This window comes from Durio zibethinus, chromosome 10 (assembly GCF_047325235.1).
Source record: "Durio zibethinus cultivar Kanyao isolate XHJ-2024 chromosome 10, ASM4732523v1, whole genome shotgun sequence".
NCBI classification, from domain to species: Eukaryota; Viridiplantae; Streptophyta; class Magnoliopsida; order Malvales; family Malvaceae; genus Durio; species Durio zibethinus.
The window spans coordinates 21,523,842-21,546,950 of record NC_143171.1 but is presented as its reverse complement, the minus strand read 5'-3'; the positions used below and the strand labels follow the sequence as shown (position 1 = coordinate 21,546,950).

Below are 23,109 nucleotides of genomic sequence, written 5' to 3'. Positions count from 1 at the left end.
AATCTAAATAGATTTCTTTTGCTCTTCATACAAGTTATATTATCAATCTAACTCTTTAGTCTTTCTCCTATGGACGTAGACCACTTGACTAAATCACGTATTTCTTTATATTCTTGTCTTTTCTTTTTTTTTTTTTTTTTGTACTTATTTTCATTCACATAAATATTGTAGACATGCATATTTAACTCAGATCTCTCTCATTTTTTCTTCTCTTATATTTTCAATTTGAAGTAATTTATTTTTATAAATACAGATGAAAAATGATAATATTTTTTTTTCTTTCCTCTCACTTTCCTCTCCTTTAAGCCCACTCAATTCTTTTTCTTTTCAATTTTTTTTTCATTTCCTATCTATCCTTTCGCTTTACTACTTCACCAAACACAACTTTCTCTTTTAGTTTACTTGTGGTCCAGCTGATAACTGTGACAGAAAGTTAAACCTAGCCATGCGTCGTCTCTAAACTAGTGCAAAGTCATTTTTAATTACTTTTATCTTTATATATATATATATATATAGGAGGACACTGATCTTATAAGCAATTGGCTCAACATGGAGGAATCTTAGCTGAATTTACAGATTTATTTTGTTGAAAAAGTTATAAAAAGAAGAGTCTATAATTCTTGATATTCCGGAACCTAACCTGCCTAATAAGAATTGTTTAGATTCAGTGAATAATCTACTTGAGATTTTTTAATTAACCTTTTTGGTTCAAATGTATCTGCCCTTCTTTGCTAAACGACTGGTAGATAAACATAAGGACCAATCAGTTGGTGGGCGAACTGAAATATTTGCCCTTCCCAATGAGTTTCAAGGAACCATGCAAATATGTGATATATAAATATACATATATGAATAATGTCATAAATGATTCTTAAATTATAATAAAATATTTAATATAATATTTAAATTTTAATAATTTATTAATTAAAATAATATTTAAAAAATTATTTATCCGTAACATATTATCATTTCAAACTCATCACAATAAAAATAAATATTATATTAATTAATATACTTATAATTCAAATATTATATTAAAAATTTCACTATCATTTAAAATATTAACCAATGTATATGCTATAAATAGATATCAGGTTCTACCATTGTGAAGGAAGAAAAAACAGCAAGAAGTTTTCATAAACTAGAGGAGACTAAGCAGCGCATGGGGTCAGTGGAGCGGCAGCCATTGCTACATATTTCTGAGTTGTCGTCCGATGGAATTGAAGAGGTTTTGGGAAATAGAGTGGCGGTTGAGGGAGTGGGATGGTGGGCGAGGGTTGTAGCATGGGAGTCAAGGCTTCTTTGGGGGCTGTCTGCGGCATCTATAATTGTCTCCGTATTCAATTACATGTTGAGTTTCGTGACCTTAATGTTCTCCGGTCATCTTGGCGCATTGGAGCTGGCTGGAGCTTCTATAGCTAGTGTGGGAATTCAGGGTCTTGCTTACGGGATTATGGTACTTTGTTCTTTAACTTATCAACTTTTTCATTTAAATTTTTAACTTTTTAAAATGGTTCATTTTCATTTTCAAATTTATTCATGAACTAATATATCTCATCTTCAAATTTTTCGTTGGCCAAAAAACTTTCTTCAAATCTATCTAATAAATTTTTGCAATGTAAAATGAGATAAAAAGTTACTTACGAGCGTCTTAAGGGCACTCTTTCAAGTTACTTTATTAAATAATTTATTTTTTAATAAATTTAAATTCAAAATATTAACTATCACATTTGATATAAAAATATTATTATAAATAATATTTTAATTAATTTTAAGGAGTATTTTTAAGACACTCATTAACAAAATTCAAAATAAAATAAAAAAAAATTAAGATGAGAACAAATTATAATTATTAGAACTATATCACATTCACACCATCATTGGATCGATTAAGTTGGTGACCCAACGATCGAATCGATTTAATTTTGTTATTAGACTGTTCACGCATTTAACTCGGATTGGATTATTGGTTATGGACAGTTTTATACTTTTATTATTAATCCGGTGAAATGAGTGGGTTTGACTTATGTTAGTCAAATGATTTTAAAATCATGATTAATTTAATTTTAAATTAAATTTATTGGTTATTATATCATTTAATTAAAATAATATATTTAAAATATTTTTAATGACTAAAAAACTAAAAATAACTTACAAACAAAGTATAACCTTACAATTTACAAATTTCTTTTTCGAAAAAAAAAACTAAAAAAGAGTAAAATGTTTTGTAGTTGACTAGTACTTTCAATTAAAAGTTTCAATTTTTAATTTTTAATTTAGTTTTGTAAGTTAAATTTATTTTATATATATTTTAAAGAGGAAAAAATAATTTACACTAATGTAAAACACTTTGGTTTGGTTTAAAAATCAAACTGAATTAAAATTTTAGTTTTAGTTTGCTTTCCTATTTTTTCAAAATCAATCCAAAATTTTAATTAAAAATGAATAATCTAATGATATTTATATTTGTATAAATTTTTATATGTTAATATTTATATTAATATATATAATTAAACTCTCTTTAATTTAGGGTTTCATTTTTAAAATTACTCATATGTTAAGATTCTACTTTGAAAATGAAAACTTATTCTATTTGTGTAATTAAAATTTTATATTAAATATTAATCAATTTTATATTTCATGTATTGTCAATATATAAATTTTATACATTTTCAATAAAAATATATATTATCTTATTAATGAAGTGAATTAAATGATATCATAATATTAATAAATGAATTTTTTTAAAAATATTAATTTTTATATATTTATTTTAAAATTAATATTTATTTATTAATAAAATAATAATATCTAATTTATTGATAATATATAAATTTTATATATTAATAATATATTAAATATAAAAGCACGCTCATTTATAATATTTTAAACGGCCGGTCGAACCTATCCTACGGACAGCTGACACATTTAATGTTGACCATGAAAAGTCGTACTTGTTGCATCATCCTATCGTATTTGCTATTGCTTTTTCGAAGATTCCGAAACTTTCTGTCTTGATTACGTGAACTATGACGTAACCTATTTTCTTTTTTTTTTAATTTTCTTTTACTAATTCCTCTCTTCATTTTTTTTCCCACTTTTCATTGTTTTATTATATTTTTTATTTTTTAATAATTTTCATTCATTTTACTGTTTTATTTTATCTGTAGCAAAGTTTTGCCCTCTCTTTCGGCATTGCTTGATTCTGTTACTTACTTTTTTCAATTTTTTTTTTGCGATTTTTATTATAGAAATAATAAAGACATTAACAAAATATCCATGCCAAATACTGTTTTTTTAGTTTTTAATTATTTAAAATCATAATTTTTTAAATAAAATTCTAAAATTTTTTATAAAAAAGTAAAAGGAAAGTAAAAAGGTTTTAATCTTCAGCACCTTTTTTTTTTTAATTTCTTCAACAAAGCATTTTCAAAATTCTTTATTCAATTTAATAATAGTAGTATAATATAGTTAAGATTAATTAAAGAAAAAAGTTTCACATAAAATTTTTAAACATCAAAATCTTAAGATAAAAAAAATGAAAATTAAACAAAAAAAATCAGAGAAATTAATTTTTTTTTTTTTATATATTTGAAGTATTAAGATTAGAATCATGGCCGAAACTTAAAATTCAATGCTTTACTTTACTCATTTTTTATCAAAATTAAATTTCAATTATAACATTAGAGGTTTGAAAATTAATAATTGACATTTCAAATTGTAAGAATCAATTTGAACATGAACCATAACAAAATTCATTTATGCAACCAATTTTAAAGATTTTATTCAGCATATATAAGATTTAAATTCTAACATCCAAAGGCGATCTAGCTTTTGCACTAGGATACTTTTTTAACTTATTCTTACTTTACGATTTCCTTTGGAAAAAATAAATATGATGTATGATCTAAACTTTAAAAAGCACAAGTGACATTTACTCCATTGTTTTAGTTACCTAGTAGTTTTTTTTTTTTTTTTTTTTATCAAAATTTCTAGTTTTCTCAATTCTCATACACCGAAGTACTGAGAACTTGTTTTTCTCTCCATAAAAACAGTTGGGCATGGCCAGCGCGGTGCAAACTGTGTGCGGCCAAGCTTACGGGGGTAGGAAATACGCAGCCATGGGGATCATTTGCCAAAGAGCAATTGTGTTGCACTTAGGAGCCGCAGTTCTCCTCACATTTGTGTACTGGCATTCAGCTGCAATCCTTCAAGCAATTGGCCAATCTAAAAGCATAGCTAAGCAGGGGCAAGTCTTCGCTCGGGGTTTGATCCCTCAACTTTACGCATTTGCTTTGAGCTGTCCCATGCAGAGGTTCCTCCAAGCTCAGAACATAGTAAATCCCCTGGCAATTATGTCTGTTGGGGTATTCCTATTGCACATTCTTCTTACATGGCTTGCCATTAATGTCTGGGGATACGGCCTTCTTGGAGCATCCCTGACTCTCAGTCTCTCCTGGTGGTTTCTTGTCATTTTGAACGGGCTTTACATTGTTCTAAGTCCTTCTTGCAAGGAAACTTGGACCGGCTTATCCGTCAAGGCTTTTAATGGAATTTGGCCTTATTTCAAGCTTACTGCGGCTTCTGCTGTTATGCTTTGGTATGTCTATATTCGACATATAGCTAGCTTTATTTTGAACCACTAGTCTCAACCTCGTACCTTGGCGATGCAGCTTGGAAATATGGTACAACCAAGGACTGGTGCTCATATCTGGTCTTCTTCCTAACCCTACAATCTCACTGGACTCCATTTCCATTTGGTATGTTAAGGCCTGCTGGCTCTTCTCATTAGATACAGATATATTTTTATTAGAAGTCGTAATAGTTAAAGCCGTTCATGCATTTTCATTTTCAGCATGAATTACTGGAACTGGGATATCTGCTTTGTTTTAGGCCTCAGCGCAGCAGCCAGGTTGGTATAGCACTAAATGTTTGTTTTGGCATTACTTGTTTGAAAAAAAAAGTAAAAAAAAAAAAAGAGAAATAATGTAAAAGAATTTTGGTTTTGGTGAAGAACCTTAAAAACAATTATGTCTTTAAGATATATCAGTAAAAGTGATTATGTTGAAATATTTATTTATAATAAATGAATAAACATAAATTTTTATTCAAATTATTATGATTTTTTGTATAATTATCATTTTTATAAATAATAATTTATTTATATTTAAATAATTATGATCATTTGATATATAATAATTATTTATATTCAAATATAAATATTTAAAATATAAATAAAATTAATATAAAAATTAATTTTGTTTATCACTAATTAAATTTTTTTTATCAAATGTGGATGCGCCACATTTTAAACCGCCAACATTACCTCAAGAAATTGATCTGTCATTTCTAATCAATTATATCATTTATTTGACAGTGTTCGAGTGAGTAATGAGCTAGGAGCAGGTCATCCAAGGCTTACCAGATTTTCAGTTATAGTGGTGAATGCCGCAAGCATTTCCATTAGTATAGTTTTCAGTGCAATTGTTTTGATATTTCGAGTTGGATTAAGTAAAGCTTTCACAAGCGATGCCGAGGTCATAAATGCAGTTTCCAATTTGACTCCACTGCTTGCCATCTCCGTTTTCTTGAATGGCGTTCAGCCCATACTCTCAGGTGACATGTTTCTTCCCAAATTAGTTTGCTAGCTATAGACCACTCACGAATAATCGACGGATTTTTTTTTAATTACTCACGGAATAAAATTACCGACTAGCTTAATATCATGGATTTTTCGTCGGTAATTATAGCTTTTATGGGTGAAAATATTTGTTGGTAAAAGCTTCTTTTCTGATAATAACCAGCCACTTCAACATGCTTATTTCTAAATATATTTTTCATGACCATCCTGGGAATTTCTCAATTGCAGGAGTGGCGATTGGGAGTGGGTGGCAACATATTGTAGCTTATGTCAACCTGACCACATATTATATTATCGGTCTTCCAATTGGATGCCTCCTTGGCTTCAAAACTAGTTTAGGAGTGGCAGTAAGTGATTCTTCAATCTCTCTTTTCTCCATTTACTTTGATAATTTTGTCTATAAATATTGAGAATGTCTTTTGACACTGTTGTTTAGGGTATCTGGTGGGGGATGATTATTGGGGTCCTTCTACAAACAGCAACTCTAATCATTCTCACTGTCAGAACAAACTGGAATGAGGAGGTAATTTAATTTTCTGTAATAGTGGATTTTAGCTAATTTTATTTGTTAGTTATTACTAAACCTAACCGTTTTGAAGGTTGAAAAAGCTGCTGACCGCTTGAAGAAATCAGCCACTGAGGAGAGATTACAGTTGGTGACAAATGTATGAGAGACATCTTTCTCCAAGATTCCGTTGGGATGTATGCATCCATCATTTAGAGATATTTCGTTAATCACGTTTTACGTTTTGCTTCATTAGGATGAAATTGTTCAACTAATCGATAAGTTTGGTAACTGTTTTTCTATTGGGTTAATATCTCTAATTGTACTCAATTATGATAAAAACAGTTACCAAACTTATCACTGAGTTCATTTTCGTGAATTGACTACTGAAATTAATTGTACTCAGTGATATTTTAATTAATAAATTGTTGCTCCCAGGTCCAGCCAAACTCTACCGATTTTAACTCAGTGATACATTTTCGTGACCGAGGAACCCAACCAGAACACAAAATTCCAGGCTTTACAAATCAAAGAGTAGCCTAGTATGTACATATTGCTTTTCTTGATAACAATCACTACTGAAAACTATAGTTGACCCATTTTTTCATAAGATTCAGTCTCCCCCTCTATATCATCATAATCTTCTTCATCAAGAAACCTAGAAAATCCATTCAACTTAGTCTCCATACATCCCACAAGTTGGTTAGCCTCCTTTTGTTCATCTGCAGTTTTTGCTAAGGACAAGAGAATGTTTTTCGCTTTCCTGTCAGGTGGAACACCATGAGATTCCATTTCTTTAAACCAAACAACAGCACTACCGAAATCCCTGTTCTTCCCAAATGCATCCATGAGAGTCGTGAAGATGGTTTGATTTGCTTTGATACCACTTAATTGCATTTGTTCATAAGTCTCCATCATCTTTTCAAGATTGTTTACCTTGGCATACCCTTTCATCAATGTCCCATACGTGACAATATTGGGTTGAAGGCCATCTTGTTTCAGTCTAGTGAAGAAATTTTCAGCACCTTCCATATCAGACGCATTGACATAAGCAGATAACATAGTTGTATAAGAGCAGATATCAGGGGTGTATCTGCAAAAAAAAAAAAAAAAACAAACAAAAAGTTAATGTAGATGTTTGGGCATTGCATCAATCGCATATGTTAGTGCTTCATAAGGATAAAAGCCACTAGTAAACCACCTTAAACTCAGTTGTCCTAACAGACAATCAGAAGGAGTGAAACTGACATTTGTTACAAGCTCTATTAGATAAAAATGATAGGATATTCTCTAACTAGTGTTGAAAATAAAAGTTTCGAATGTGATGGATATTACTTTGCTAAAAACTGGGTGAGAAAAATACAGTGAACATTAATAAGAAGATAAACTAAAAGCAGAGGAAACAAGAAAAGAAAAGTTGAAATAGTTGCTTGCCATGGAAAGAAGAAATCAAAGAAACATGGCTTAATCTGATTTAGGATGAATGCAAGAATAAATTTTTTTGCTCAAATGTAAAGAAATTTAATATTTACAAAAACCAAGGATATTGGTGAACAGCTTTTTAAAGCAGAATCACACCAGAAAAAGATTTGTATGATCAGATAATATCATTTTTTACAATGTACCACGGCAAATAGTATTGAAGACTTGGATGGCATGGATGACATGGACTTAAAAGAACGGTAATGTAATGAAATCGAATAGCGTTGTAGCAACTCCTTTATACATGCAATAGTGAACAATACAAATAATGCAGGTCTAGGTGTACCAATTTATTTTTTGTTTCTTTCAAATACTCTTTTAATCACTATTCAAATGTGTGAGATCCAAACATGGATTATGGACCTCAAACAATTTAATGGTGATTAAAGGTGTATTGAAAAGTAAAAGAAAGGATCTCCACGGAAATAATGCAATGTGTCAGGAACTACATAATAAGAAGAAATTTACTAACCCCATCCCCCTTCCCATTATATTGGGTTGAGTATGTGGCTGTAAACTAAGTCAATGTTGAAATATCATCAAATCACATTCTTTAAGATAGGCTCACATCTAAAATTACCTTTTTTTAGGAAAGGATATAAAGCTTTGATGGAACAAACTAAAATAAGATACCTAAACATAGGAACCAGAAACCCTGCATTTGCAAAAATCCTCATAGCAGCTTGACTTTCAGATTAGAACACTTTACCTATCTCTTCTCATGCTTTTGAAAACAGTCCGAGCTTGCTCCACCATTCCCGAAATTGCAAATGCATCAAGCAAAATATTATAAGATTTATGGGTAGGCCTGAAAAAGAGGCAGAATATGATAGCAATTGAGACCTTCCCAAAATGATCGGGCATCAACTTCGACAGAAAGAACATATAGCTGTCCAATGGCTAGCCACAAATTTAACAGTCAATTAACAAATGATGATGATGATGACAACGATGATGGTTTGCTATTACATGCTAGTCAAATGGTGAAGTTGGCATTATGCCACCAACATCAACTTTATCCTGTCCACTTGCATGATATTAGTATTGTATCCATATTCATGAGGATGCACACTGAAGCCATCGGATATGAATCCAGTATTATTTCTTGCACATACAATGAATGATTACACAATTCTTCTATTATGGCTAAAGCTGGGATACGCAAAAATGAAAGATCAGAAAATAAGACATCTTTGGTTTGCCTCACATCTAATTACTACTTCAATCATCCTAGTGGAATTTAACCAGCCCAATGAACTATCCCTAAAACCTAAAACCATTATTACTTGAATAAATCTAAGATGCAAAAAACTACTTTGCACCAACCTTTTAAGGACTCAAAATGTTTTTTTTTTTTTTTTGGTACCCTCTAATGGAGTGTTAACAACCAAATTAATGAAGGTCACTTATTAAGGCCAAACTGTTCAGACATGATTTATAATTTTATACATACAAATAAATATGTATATATATATATATATATGTCAAATAAGAAAATTAGCATGTCTATTTGCTGAATTTACTTTCTGTTTTATTTTTCAAGTGACTTGGCTGTTGATAAAAATTGATTCTATAATTAAAAAAAGAGCAAAACTGCTCAACTGACTACATTAGCTTCATATTGAAGCACAGTGGGCTCTAAATTGGTTATATAAGTTCAAAGTATAAACCTGATTCCAGCATCCAGCATCTCCTCAAAAACAGCCAAAGCTTCCTCTTCTCTCCTAGCTTTGCCATAAGCATTAATAAGCAAGGCATAACTCACCACATCTGGCCGAAGACCAGCTCTTTGCATCTAAAATGCCAATACTTCAAAGCATTACAAAATTATTATCAACAAAAGATTGAAAGAGAAAAATCAAGAAACTCGAAAAAAATAGACACTGGTATGAGGACATGAAACAGTTCGGTGTTTAGTTGTTTGCAAGGCTCTTGCAAATGCATGTTAAGTCCAAAAGTTTACCAGAAAAATTAAATTATTTACCACTCTAAACCTTTTTTTGTATTTTTCTACTACGTAAGTACAACAAACCATAGGATATTGGGGAAATGAGCTTTTTTTACATGAGGATACATGGGACTATTTCAGCATGCATACATAATAGATATGACTATTCTAATATATTTTACAAAGAAATCTGACTACCTGTACGGGCATTTTGCAAGTGCTACGCATGTTTGATACATCAAAATGCATATTATCCATGAATGTCAAAACCAACAAATAAATAAAACATCAACACCACTTTGAAAAACAGATGGTTTATGCTGCATCTTCTAGTACTAAAACATAACATATAAAATGCATAAAATGATATGATTAGCTGTTGACAGCATTTAAAAAAAAGGAATGATGCCAAATATACCTGCTTCACTAGTTGAACCCCCTTTTTTTATACAAAGGAGGCCGCAGCTTAGGGATAGGGAAAGGGATTGCATGTGCTGGGATTTGAACCCTAGACTTAATGGATGCCACTTCTTAAGGATGGTTGCATAAACCAACGGGGCTAAGCCTCGGCTTTGAACCCTTTTTTCTACTCAAGTGGGAATGGATAAGTCCATCCAAAAGGAGGAAGTAAATAACCTAAATTTTCAAGTACTAATTTACAATAATATTGAACATTAAAATATTCAATTACTAATTGCAATGATTTTTAATTTAAATTGCTTGAGTAATTACTATAGATAAATCTATATAAAGTTCATAATTGTCTTTTTTTTTTCTAAACTATCAAAAGTGAAAAATTTTCTCATAACTAATACTAACAATTAATAGTTTACTTATGTATCCTTTAATCATTCAATTTTTTAAGCTTTTCATATGTTAAGCATCCAATCTAAAACCAATTGGGAATGGTAGAGAAGCCCAACTTGAATACAAAACCACAGGAAACTCAAGACTAAACAGATATAGGATAACACCACCTAAAACTCCCCTAACATGTAGCTCAAAATGTGTCTACACGTGGATAACCTCACATCGGGTAACAAAAGAACAGAACCTGGCCTCTGAAGTACAAGGAAACATTACCATAGGATCAATGATTAAACATAATTTATCAACCAAGAAGATCAATAAGATTTATATACTACCTCAATTGAGATCACCACTAAAAAACCTCATTCATATATTGTTATAAATGGAATATCAAGGATATGGTAGATAAAGGAGGATGATATGAAAATCTGAAAATATAAAGGACGATATAGAAAAATACAAATGGAACTTTATGATATTAGCATCAGTCAAATGATAGATAACAACATTATTTCTTGGGATGTTAAACAAAATTACATCAACAGAATAATTCATCCAAAAAAGCTGGACACACAAAAAGGACCTTAGAAAATTCAAGAATCTTTCCATAGTTCCTCTTTGAACAGTGGGCAGAAGAACATTAGGTGCACCTAATGGTTTCCACAAAAGAATTTCTTTCAATAAAAGCATAGCAACATCCACATGCTATAAGGCAGAAACATGAAAAGTTGGTCAACAATGAGTAAACATTATACCTGATCATAGATCTTTGAAACTTCCTTGTAATTAGTTTCAAATGTCATAAGACTATTGTAAGTGACCGTGGATTGCTTAACTCCTCGTTCAGCCATGAGTGCAAAGATTTTACGAGCCTTCTCATAACTCCCTGCCTTCTTATACATATAAATCATCATGTGGAACATTTTTTGGTCTGGCTTCAATGGAGATTTTTCCTTATCCAGAAGTGTCTCAAAAACTTCTTCTGCTTCCTTAAATTTGTTTCCCTAACAAGATATTAAAAGAGGGATACTTAGATAGAAGCAAAAAAGACAAAAAATATAATGAAAATAAGAAGGCCAACAACTGAACAATTTGAAATATGCCTTAGTTACTATAGACTGTGTCATTTCTGGACAAAAAAAATGGTTAATCTGCCAATAGCATATTGCGGATAATTATTTAACAGATCTATAAAAACTTATTTTGTAAAGAAAGAAAAAAGTTTTAAAAAGATAAAGGTTTTGATAACAAACTACCTCAACTAGTATTTTAAGTATTATTTGATAAGTCACAGCAGAAGGTTCAGGGCCCGCAGACTGCATCCTTCTAAAGATGGCTTCAGCATTATTATATCGACCTCCTCTTCCATATGCTTCCATAAGAGCAGTATGTGATACAACACTTGGTACATAACCCTTTTTATTCATAAAGCTTAAAATTTTCTCAGCCTTGTTGAACTCCCCTTTCTTTCCATATGCTGTTATAAGCATCAGGAAATCCATTTCACTGAAGTCCCACCAACTCTGAGCTCGAAGCCACTCAAGAATCTATAGGATCAAAAAGATTAGCATACAATGAGCAATTAGAATGCAAAAATACACAAAGTTTCATATTTGCATAATTTATAATTCAAACTTGTGTACTTTTAAACAAAGAATTTGAAAAAAAAGGTCTTTTTTCTTTCTTACAAACTAGGAACATATAATAGTCTGCAAGAAGCCTAAGTCTCAAGCATTTTCAAAAGTTCGTGGTTTCCTTTTCATATGATAGTAAGTCGTCCATATCTTATCCCTGCTCTCCCTCTCTTTATTCTGTTTGTGTTTATTTCTAAATTGATTAAAAGAACAACAAGGCCAAAGTAATTGGGACGAAGGGAAAACCTGTGAAATATTTCTGAGTACAAACGACAATGACACGTTGAAATCTAGGGTAAGAATTTGTTAACAAATGCCAAATTGTTGAACCAATTTCAATCAAGGATGCATTCTATTATGCCTTTTATTTTGGCTATAGTTTGGATTTTTTTACCTCTTCCCAGGATAAATGGTTTGCTTTTGTACTATAATGACAACACCATCATACAAGCATTACTTAGCTTTTGCTTTTTTCTTAATCTTTAATTGGTAGTCATGTCTTGATATTTTATCAGCAATCAACAAAATAATCCATGAAGTCTCCTCAAATTCAATGGTTTTTCCTTTGTGTTCCATTTGTGCAATATCAGTGGGAAGAATACGTTCAACAGATTGTTAAAACTCACTCAAAACCTAAAGCACATTTATAGGCAAAGAAACAAGGTAATTAGGTAATGCTAAAGTTAAAGCAAATAACATACACATAATTAAGGAGATACCTCACTAACATAGTGCCATTTTCTCATTTGCTTAAATCTAACCAAGGTGCCTAAAACCAAGTCTCTAGGAAGAGATTGGTCGCTAGTTCGTTGGCGTCTAAGTACTGTCGAAGCAGAACCCGTGTCCTCAATCTCCTTCATTAGTCTCCTCCAGCTCTTCTGATCAGCCTCATCGGCTGCATCTTTGAAATGTTCCACTTTCTTCCTCTTCTTCAAAAACTTTCTTGGAGCCAACATTCCCATTGAGATCACCCCAAACAAAGGATTACCACCACCTACTTTCAGTAACCTGAAAAAAAAAAATAAATAAAACCCACAAAGAATTCAACCCAATCCATTAAAAAAAATAAAATCTTTAGAAAAAGAAAAGAAATGGGCAGTGATTAAAATGAGAGAAAAAAGGAAGGACCTTGGGGATTGTCCAACTCTGAGAATTGCATGTTTAGTTGAGAAATAAAGGTTTGGGGGAAGAGGGTTTATCGTGAGAGCCGTAGGAAAGGTAAGCCGAGAATTGCAGGGCATGGAGGAGGACAGTGGGGAGCGTCTGAAGATGTTTTGATGAAGCCTGGAGCCACGTAAAGAAGAGGAAGAAGCAGATGTCTCCATTTCTCCTTCTCACAGTCAGTAGGTCGAACGGGGATAAACGTACAAACGCTCAATTCTCAATATATATATGGTTAGATATTTATTTACGCTATGGATTGGAAACATAAAAAATATCCTGTCTATTTAGAAACATATAATCAAGAAACTCGAATATTATTGGACAAAATTTTTTAATTATACTTTGTAGCTATATTATTTTATTATTTATTTCATTTTTTAATTATAAAATTATTTTCTCCATAATAAAATTATTTATTTCAGTATTTAAGAAGGGAAAAATATCCAAATTCAAAGAGGCATTTTCGTTTTTGTTGGACAAATTACAAGAGTAAAATGCATTATTTATTATTATAAAAAATAATTTTTATATGTATACAATTACTTTTTATTTTTATATAATATTTATTATTAAATTTAAGTTTCACTAAATGTAAATTTAATTATTTAATTATATTATAAGTTATTATTTGATTATTTAATAATTATAATTTGATATGTAATAATTAATTACTCAACAAATTATATGATATAATATTTAATTATAAATAAAACTTAAAAAAAAACTCTTAATATTAGGAATCAAAATTTAATCCTTAATAACATCAAATATAAAAAAAAAAATTGAAGAACTTAATCTAATTTAAAAAAATTTGATTGCCTTCTTTATCTATTCATATAAATATTCAAAAATCAATCTAAATATTCCATTTAATTCAATGATAAATGCATTTTCTTGTTAAAATATTACGTTTAAATTTCACTTTTGTCAAAATTAAGTCAATAACATTAAAACTAGAATTACTATTTTTATATTAATATATAGGTCAAATTATGTTAGAGGTCCATTTATTATGTTAAAATTTAAATTTTAGTCCTATAACTCATAAAAATTTAGTTCTCGTATTATTTTTATTTGTTGGTCATTAATTTTATCAAATTTTTACCATTAGAAATTTTGAAAAATCAGTTGACTAGATGACATGACTATTTACTTGATAATGTGAGTATTAAATTTACTAATGTAATAACTTAGATTGATAAAATTAATTGTCAAATTATGTAAATATTTTTCGTACTCACATGAAATTTAAATTTTAATCCTTTCAATATAATTCATAATATTCATGTTATCATACAAGCTTAATTTGATAATATTAATCCAATTACTAATAAGAATCATTTTTTTAATTGTTTAAATTGTTTTTTAATTTTTGAAATCAATATTTTTAATTTTTTAGAATTTTCATATTTTAAGATATTAAATTTAATAATTTTTAAAAATATTTTAAATTTTAGCAATCGTATTTTTAAATTTTTTTAAAGTCATATATTATATTTTAAGAAATTCAATATTCTAAAATTTTTAGAAATTTTCATATTTTTTAAAAACATTAAATTTATTTTTTCAATATTTTAAAAATTTTAAATATAATTCAATTTTGAAAGTTTTATTTTTTTCAAATTTTAACATTTTTATTTAATCAAAATATTAAACTTTTTTTTTATTTTTAGAATTTTTACAAAATTTTCTATATTTTAAAATTTTTTTTTATGTTTTTAGAAATTTTCTATATTTTTATAGAAAATATAAAATTAAAAATTCCAAATATTAGTAATTGAATTTTTTTAAAAAAAATTTTAAAAAATAAATTTAATATTTTTAAAAAATCTAGAAAATTTTAAAAATTGAAGATATTGATCTTTTTAAAATAAAAAATCTGATTTTAAAACAAACAACAATATGATTTTTTAAAATTAAAATATTTTTAAAATATCAAATCTAACATTTTTAAAAAATTTGAAAAGATTATAAAAATTTTTTGAAATATTAATTTTTTAAAAATTAAAATCTAATGTTCTAAAAAATTAAAAATATATATAATTTTTATTAGTAATAAGACCAATAATATCAAATTTGATTTGTATGATAATGAAATTTTTATGAATTATATTAGGTGGATTAAAATTTAAACTTTTATGAATATAAAGATTATTTTCATAATTTAATAATTGATTTCATTAATTCAAATTATCATCTCAATAAAATCAATATTACATTAGCAAAATCAACATCCATGTCATCAAATCAATTGTTACATTAATATTTTTAACGACAAAAATTCAACAAATTTAATGATTAAAATAAGAGTATCAAATCAAAATAATATGAAAAATAAATTTATATAAATTATAGTATAAGAATTAAATTTTAAATTTTGACAAAATAGAGATATCTGGCATAATTTGAGCTTATATATATAGCTCTCCACTTTAGTACCATTGTGCAACAAGACACCAACCAATTGTAAGTAATGATCAATTTTACAATTACCTAAAAAAAGTATAGATAAATGAAACAATCAGTTTTTCCCCTTTTTATCATTAATCACTGTAAATCTGTAAAATAAAGATCCAAGCAATATGCAATTGAATCATAACCACCAAGAAAGCAAAAGATAATATACATACATACATATATATATATATATATATTATTAGTTCTAAAACAGCGAGAAGCATGCTCAGAAAAATATCATTAGAAGACCATTTGAGAGCCCCTACTGCATTTCCTACAATTTGAACTAAATCATCTGGCATTTCCTTTGATCTTATTTTCCTTTCAAATTCCATTTTCATTTGACTTGATCCCTTCTTTATGGCAGCAACTAGCGAGGAAGCAACATAAATGAAGAAATTGGAAAGAGTGTGCAAAAGAGCCTTCCCTGTACCCCGGGGGAAACTGATGTTGGTTAACGTTACATGAACAGATTTTGCTGCAAAAATTAGAGGAAAATATGCGCACAAGCAAATAAGCAAACAAATAAACATCATGAAGTAGAAAATATTAGAATTTAATACCTGAAATGTATGGGAGCCTGTCAAAGGATAGATCTAAAGCTTTCAATAGGATCTGACTCTTCAAGAATTGAGGCTGCCTGGAGGCAATCTGTGGCATCTGCAATGCGACCATCTTCCTTATGTACCATACCTAAGTAATACCAAGCCTTCCGGTTTGTAGGTTCAATCCTCAATGCATCAGATAGTACGGTTCTCGCCACAGGCAATGAGCCCATCTTGGACAACATTGCACCAATCAGTACCTTGGAAGGTACATATGATGGTTCTAGCAGACTAGCATTGATATAAGCAGATAATGCTTTTTGGATTTCTCCACGTTCTTGACACATAAAACCTGTCATATACAATAAAGAACTTTAGTTCTCTATAACTATCACCCTAAAAACATAAATGTTCCTTTCTTAACATTTAAGAAACCAAGTCATAAACTCCTTTATTGCTCAAGGAATAATGTCACAAATGGCCCTTGAACTATAGTGAAATGTTCAATGTGATATTTGCATTTTAAAAATATCTAATGTAGTACCTAAACTATGAGTCTGTTAACTAATGTCGTACTTGACGGGATGTTTGTCAACCACATGTCATCATTGGAAGCTAATAACGTTAGGGTGAGTACCACAATAATTAACAAATTCATGGTTCAAGTATTACATTAGAGATTTTTAAAATTTGGATATAATATTGAATATTTCATTATAGGTCAGGAATCATTTGTGACATTAATCCATTACTAAATTCACAACAAAATTTAATAATACTAAAAAGTAATATCAAAACTATCTAAAAGGTTTAACATTTCAATAATTTAGTTCATATATATATATATATATAATATGTATATATCATAAGCAGCACTGATAAAAATAAAATTAAAAAAAAAAAAAACTAGTTCTCTGTTAACAAAATCCTACTCAAGGCAATGAATATTGTACAAATCTCCACTCTGTTTCTTTATATTGGAAACAAAAACTAATGTGCTTGGACCGAATCAACTGCTCAATCAATATTAACGGCAAACAATTTGGATTCAAACAACTATATCTGCAGCAAGTGTGTTTGAAATGAGTAGTATATAAAAAGCCTGGAAGTCACCAGCATTCCATCTTACCTGGGTAAGCCATTCAATTGAAATCCTTCATAAGAATTCAAGAAAATTGTTACCAAGCAGACAATGTCAATCAATGCTATGCAAACAATGCAACTCCAAAAATGTTTCCTAAATGGGCTTCACTATTCAATGTTATGTTCTCAATCAGATCTCTGGAAAACCTTTAAGAACAACCTGAGTGGCAATATTAGCCTCGGTGAAATCTTCTTCACAAGAGTTAATACATCAAAAGAATGATCAGATTGGAGTCAAACTAAGATTCAAATATGATTTCTTCAATTTAAAAAGAAAAAAAAAAGTTGAATTGAGAATTAAAATACCATAACAAAGAAAGAAACAATGAAACAAAAAAAAAAAGAAATGAAGCGATCCAAGATTTTATTCTGTAAAAAAATGAAGCACCTAAGATTTTATTTGTTAAAAAAAAAAACCCTTCTACTTTGATTACAGCACAAGTGTTAAGGCTCTATTAAACTTGATCTTTAAGCAACTTGTTCCCAAAACTACTGGAATTCCTCAACAATCATAGTAAGAACCATAAGCTATGACACTTAATGTGATTTAGTTATATACCTAATAAATTCTAAGACATAAAAAAATGTTACAGAAATCAAATCAAAGACCATAAAACAAATAATTACCAGAACATAAGTACATAATGCAAAAGGAAACTAAACATTCCTAATCTATTTCTTAATTCTTTAGTTAGCCTTTTCAACATTAAGGACCGTAAACCTTCATTGCATCATAGTAGCAAGCCAAGTTAACCTATAGAAGTCTTAGTTTAGGCAAGAAAAGTTTTGTTTATATTATCCACTTCAATCAAAATCTCAAAGATAATTAGACTGAAAATAAGTAGGAAAAGAGTTCCATTTCATTGATGGGATGACTGCTAACCTCATCTAGTCATCATATTACATATTATAAAGTAGTGCATCATGCCAACCCATGATGTTTCTTAGGCTCTGCTAGAATTAAGCACATAAACAAAATTTAATCATGATACTATGAATATTTTGATATAAAAAGTTAGAAAACCTTTGCAAAACAACAAAATAGAATAAGTTACGGGTGTTATTCTAAACAGTTCTTAGACCTAAAATAAAGGCTCAACAAGAAAAAAAGACTCAAAATAAGTCCCAACATTATTCTCCCACCATTCTAGTAAAGATGCAATTACAGAAGTTCTTGAGTTGTTACTCTTGCAATTTACTTTTTGACTTTTCCCATTTAGAAGCAAAAAGCAGATATTGCTCTTTGGATGCAAAAACAAAGTAGTACTTTTGAAGGATTAAAAACATTATTTTCATGGATATCAAAACACACAATTCGGTTCCATATGATTTTATTGTAAGTGGATCAATTATGGTTGAATTTCTTTTTTAGTCATTTGCTCATTTTAAATCATAAATATGAATTTTCTTTATATTATTTGCTTGTTGCAACTTCTGAGGAAACAAAATGCTAATAGAAAAAACAACCAAATGGAGCTTAAAATATCCCTGACTTCTAAGAGAAATCACCCACAGATCAAGTGCTTAGGATTTAACAGGTTTATTTTAGCTGGACCAAGTTCTAAACAAGACCTACATTAAAAGAGACTGTAATTTCTCATATTCTTGGATTTAATCTGGATTTTTTCTGACATCTCTATCATCTTGTCAAGAGGAGAAGTTCTCTCTCTCTCCCTAACAGATGATAAGACAGATATTTTAAATGTTTGGTGAATATGTCCAAGAAATGTCCTGAAAGCAGCTGTAGCTTTATGTTCTTTATATCTTATGCGTTCTGAACATTTCAACCTATTTCATCATTGCTGAAGCACCTATGATATTTATCAAATCTCTCTCAGCTCATAAGCTAGTCCAAGAGAACTGCTGGGTTGATTCAAGTATAGAGTTGGTCCCATAAATAGACAAGCAAATTCATTAAAAAATTATAAGTTTACCAAGTAGAAAGTAGAGGTAAAAAGTTAGTTCATTCAGTAAAATAAGGTTTCAAATCTTGCCTTCTGTATGCAGCAGTTCTGCAGAATACTGTTTCATCTCTCTGGCTTTTTTCAAACAGATTTCTACATCCTTCCAGTGTGAAAGACTAGAGTACAGATTTGCAAGGCCATGCCAAACTTCAAATTCTTTTACTTTATCATCCTCTACCTATCAATAATAAATAAATAAATAAAGATTAATTCAGAAGAAATAACATCCAAAATATCAAACATTTATAACAATCAACCAACAAAACTAAGCCTTAATCATGGGCTTGGTCTAACTCAAATTTTTTGTAATAAAGGAGAAAAGAAAAAACAAAAATCAAAGTATAATATAATTGCAAGGTAATACAAACAGTAAAAATTTAGAAGTACGACTAAGATAGAAAATAGCAATGTCATCAAAATTCCAACATAGAGCCTTTTGCACAAAAATAATGATGACAAACTAAGCCTTTTCACACTACATGGGGTTGATCAAATGGTTCCTATGAAGCAATTGTGCTCTGTTGGGATCCATATCCTTCTTAAAATCAGTAAAAACAAGGGCCTTTCTTGTAGTTTCTAGCAATGACCTCTTTGGTCCTTTCCTCACTCTTTTGGCAAGAAATCCCAAATTAAGTCAGAACTCACTTCTTAGAATAGGTCTGTGTCTCACATATACAATGCATTTCAATTTTATAATTGTATAACCATGACGTAGAACAAGTCGGGGAATGAGATAGAAAATAGAAATTTAGATGAAAAATCAGAAAATAGACAAACAAGCTAGTCCACAGAGAAAATTAGGGGAAAAACAGAAGAACTAGAAGAACTAGGGAATAAAACCACAAAGAATCAGAGGAGAATACCAGAAAGAATCAATACAGGGAGAAAATCTCAATAATCAATATCTCAAAATGTTCATCATCCAAAACCTAATCAAAACTTAAGTAGCACATATATTTATAAGCTAACTAAACCCACAAAATACCAAATATAACACTAAAACCTAATACTTAGAAATTAAATAAAATAGTAACAGTATAAAATAAACTAAAAATAACCTAAATTTTTGTAAAAATTACAACTGAACGTGTAAAGGCAAAACCTCTTCAAAGTGCATTTTTTCATCAGACAACTATGTGAACTCATTTTCAATATAGTTTCAAAGGTGAGCTTTACAATTAACAACTTCATATGAGCACCTGATGTTTGAAACTCAAAACCAACAACATATATTTCAATTGGTAATACAATTAAAGCACATTGAAGTCAAACCTGGCATATTTTTCTTAAAATAAAAATCTTGCTTAATCAGTTCAAGAAATAGAAAGTGATTTACTCGGCTCGATTTTTATGTAAAACAGTGCATTGTAACAACCTATGCCACTTGCATGGTACTTGTGCTAACATATTGCATTACGGACATTTAAAAGTGGTAAAAAGCAACCATAACAACATTTAAAAGAAATATTATCATGAAAAAAAGTTTTTTCTTTCTTAAAACAAATTAGGAAGAAGATTCTGAATTGAACCTGAGAATCAATTCTCACAGGACCAAATGATTTTCTTTGGGCCTGAACCAATGCAAGGAGGTAACGATAAGTTTCAATAGCATCCATGGGTCGTGACTGGGAGATCTGCAGTTTTGCTTTCAGCCTTAGCAGTGGCCCTTGGTCCCATTTGGCAGTCTCATCCAAAGCAGCATCAGTGACCAACTCAGCCTCTGAGAATCGCTGTTGAGCAGACAAAATTAGAGCAAGCAATCTCCAACCCTTTAATACAGAACCACCAGTTACATCAATGTACTTCTTTGCATAACGCAAAGCAGCATTCAAATTCCGCTGCTCTGCATATTGAACTCCCAACTCAAAGATTATATCAGCATTATCCTGCTCAAAAGATATTGCAGCATCTAAAGATTTAAGCGCTTCAGACTGAATACGGGACCTTTCAAAGTCAGAGGAAGAAACTTTAGCTTGCTTTCCCAAACAAAGACCTAACATACGAAGACCAACACCCTTCAGATGTCCATCCACCCCTTGTGCATTATCGATTGCCCTCTGTGCATATGCTACTCCCTCGGCTGCAAGATAAAAATCCTCACTACAGATCTTGGCAGCCAATAGTAATGCTGTGAGATCATCAGGTCTTTCATGTTTATGCAGAGACTTTCTCAACAGATTCAAGGCAGCTTTATTCTGTCCCGCACCACTGCAACAAAGAGCTAAGATATTCCAACGGTCAATACGATGAAATACTCCAGGTTTGAGCTCTTCAAGTTGCTTTGATAAAACAGGAGTTTGGCTGCATACAGAAAGTGCATACATTAAGTGATCCATAACAGATGGATCCCACTGGATCATACCCTGTTGAATTTTTCTCATAAGAACCATCAAAAGCAGAATAGCCTCTTCCAAATTATTTTTGGGTACGTAAGCTCCGTCAATTTGAGCACCTAAGCTAGGAGGACCAGCCTCCAACCCACTATGCAAGAGAAAAACTGCAAATGCTTTCTGAATTCGTGCACAACAATCATTGTTTAAGTTCCATAGATGGAGCAGTGCACGTCTATAAGCAGACATTGCTTCTTGATAATTATCAGCCTGCTTCCAAAGCTCTGGAAGTAGCTCAACGGCTTGACTAACCGTCTCCTGCAATCGATTCTCAACTTGGACGTTAAGTATTCCTTGAGGAAATATCCTCCCCACAGCATCAAGCACATTTGTACAATCCTGAGCAGCCTCTACAAAAGCAATAAAAAAAAACATTCAACTTTCATTTCCTGAGGTATGAAAAGGAAGATTCCATTTTGAGTAAGATTCGAACAGAAAAGGGAGGCGAAATGTGAGTGTTTTGGAATACCAGTAAATCTCCCGAGCTTTTGAAGGGACTTGGCCTTTAAGTAAACGCCTTCAAGAACGAGGCTGGCAGCGTGTTGGGAAACGGCAGGCTGCGAATCACGATTAGCCCGGCGTTTCTTGTTAGAAGAAGAATTATTATTAGAAGAAGAAGAAGAAACAGAACAAGGATTAGAATTCTCATTAACGGAAGGTTGCAGCCGTTGAATTGCAGCTTGAAGATCGATCCCATCGAATACCCGAAGTGCCCCTTCTACATTTCCTCTTTGATACTCTAATCTTCCCAAAAGAGCCCTCGCTTCCTTCAAAACCAAACAATCAAATTCAAATTCACCCAATTTCAGATCATCCAATAAAAAACATAACAAACAAACCTCAAAATTGAGGGACAAGCCTTCGCGTAAAGAAGATTCAGCTTCTTGAATATTGCCTTCGTCGAGTTTGGCTTCCACATCGGTCGTTTTCATGCAAACCCCATTGGCACAAAACTCCCGGACCGTAGTGCATTCTTGGCTTTGGTTATGGGTATCATCATCGGCCATTGTTAAAGATTTTAGATTCTGTATTGGATCGGTGGCCTTTTAGCTTAGTTTTTTTTCTTTTTATTTGGAACATTGTTTAGACATTGCTGTTTTTTTGTTGGTTTAAGGATCGGCAAAAGAAGGAAAGAAAGAAAGAAAGTCAAATGTTTGAGGATTGGACGAAGGCACGAAGGATTCGGATCCGTTTGCGGTCCCAATGGCAGTCACTCCCATTGTGTCATTTCTTTTTCTTGCTTTTTTTTAATCTGGCCTGTAAGTGCGCCAAAACCCAAAAACAGTAAGAAACAAATATACAAAATTCCAAAGGGTGCTTTGAAACGCACCTTTTTTTTTTATTTTTCTTTAAATAAAATCACATAATTATCTTCCTCATATTAATTTTATAACTTTTTAATATGTATTTTTGATAAGTTATGTAA

General features: G+C 30.5%; 3 protein-coding genes across 5 annotated transcripts; 1 reads left to right on the top strand and 2 right to left on the bottom strand.

Moving 5' to 3' along the window:
• Positions 1-1,098: 1,098 nt before the first annotated feature.
• Positions 1,099-6,589, top strand: LOC111292455 (protein DETOXIFICATION 41-like). The gene is made up of 8 exons (XM_022884857.2): positions 1,099-1,456; positions 4,056-4,600; positions 4,674-4,760; positions 4,856-4,912; positions 5,378-5,616; positions 5,870-5,988; positions 6,078-6,164; positions 6,241-6,589. The coding sequence occupies exons 1-8, from the start codon at positions 1,163-1,165 to the stop codon at positions 6,310-6,312; spliced, it is 1,500 nt and encodes a 499-aa protein (XP_022740592.2). The 5' UTR covers positions 1,099-1,162; the 3' UTR covers positions 6,313-6,589.
• On the bottom strand, positions 6,534-13,380 carry LOC111292454 (Tetratricopeptide repeat (TPR)-like superfamily protein). The gene is made up of 7 exons (XM_022884856.2): positions 13,149-13,380; positions 12,740-13,028; positions 11,643-11,933; positions 11,142-11,390; positions 9,299-9,423; positions 8,338-8,436; positions 6,534-7,239 (listed from the first exon to the last, which is right to left on the bottom strand). The coding sequence occupies exons 1-7, from the start codon at positions 13,343-13,345 to the stop codon at positions 6,732-6,734; spliced, it is 1,758 nt and encodes a 585-aa protein (XP_022740591.1). The 5' UTR covers positions 13,346-13,380; the 3' UTR covers positions 6,534-6,731.
• Positions 13,381-15,670: 2,290 nt separating this feature from the next.
• LOC111292242 (protein NPG1) lies at positions 15,671-22,834 on the bottom strand. Of its 3 annotated transcripts, XM_089766921.1 has the most exons (7): positions 22,523-22,832; positions 22,337-22,450; positions 22,153-22,240; positions 20,823-22,033; positions 19,324-19,471; positions 16,205-16,538; positions 15,671-16,119 (listed from the first exon to the last, which is right to left on the bottom strand). In XM_089766921.1, exons 1-6 carry the CDS (start codon positions 22,688-22,690, stop codon positions 16,225-16,227), a joined length of 2,043 nt encoding a protein of 680 aa, XP_089623047.1. In that variant the 5' UTR covers positions 22,691-22,832; the 3' UTR covers positions 15,671-16,119; positions 16,205-16,224. The 3 variants fall into 3 exon arrangements, with proteins under 3 accessions (XP_089623047.1, XP_022740245.1, XP_089623046.1); XM_022884510.2 differs by having other exon boundaries at positions 22,153-22,450; positions 22,523-22,833; XM_089766920.1 differs by having other exon boundaries at positions 15,936-16,068; positions 22,153-22,450; positions 22,523-22,834.
• Between the last annotated feature and the right edge of the window lie 275 nt (positions 22,835-23,109).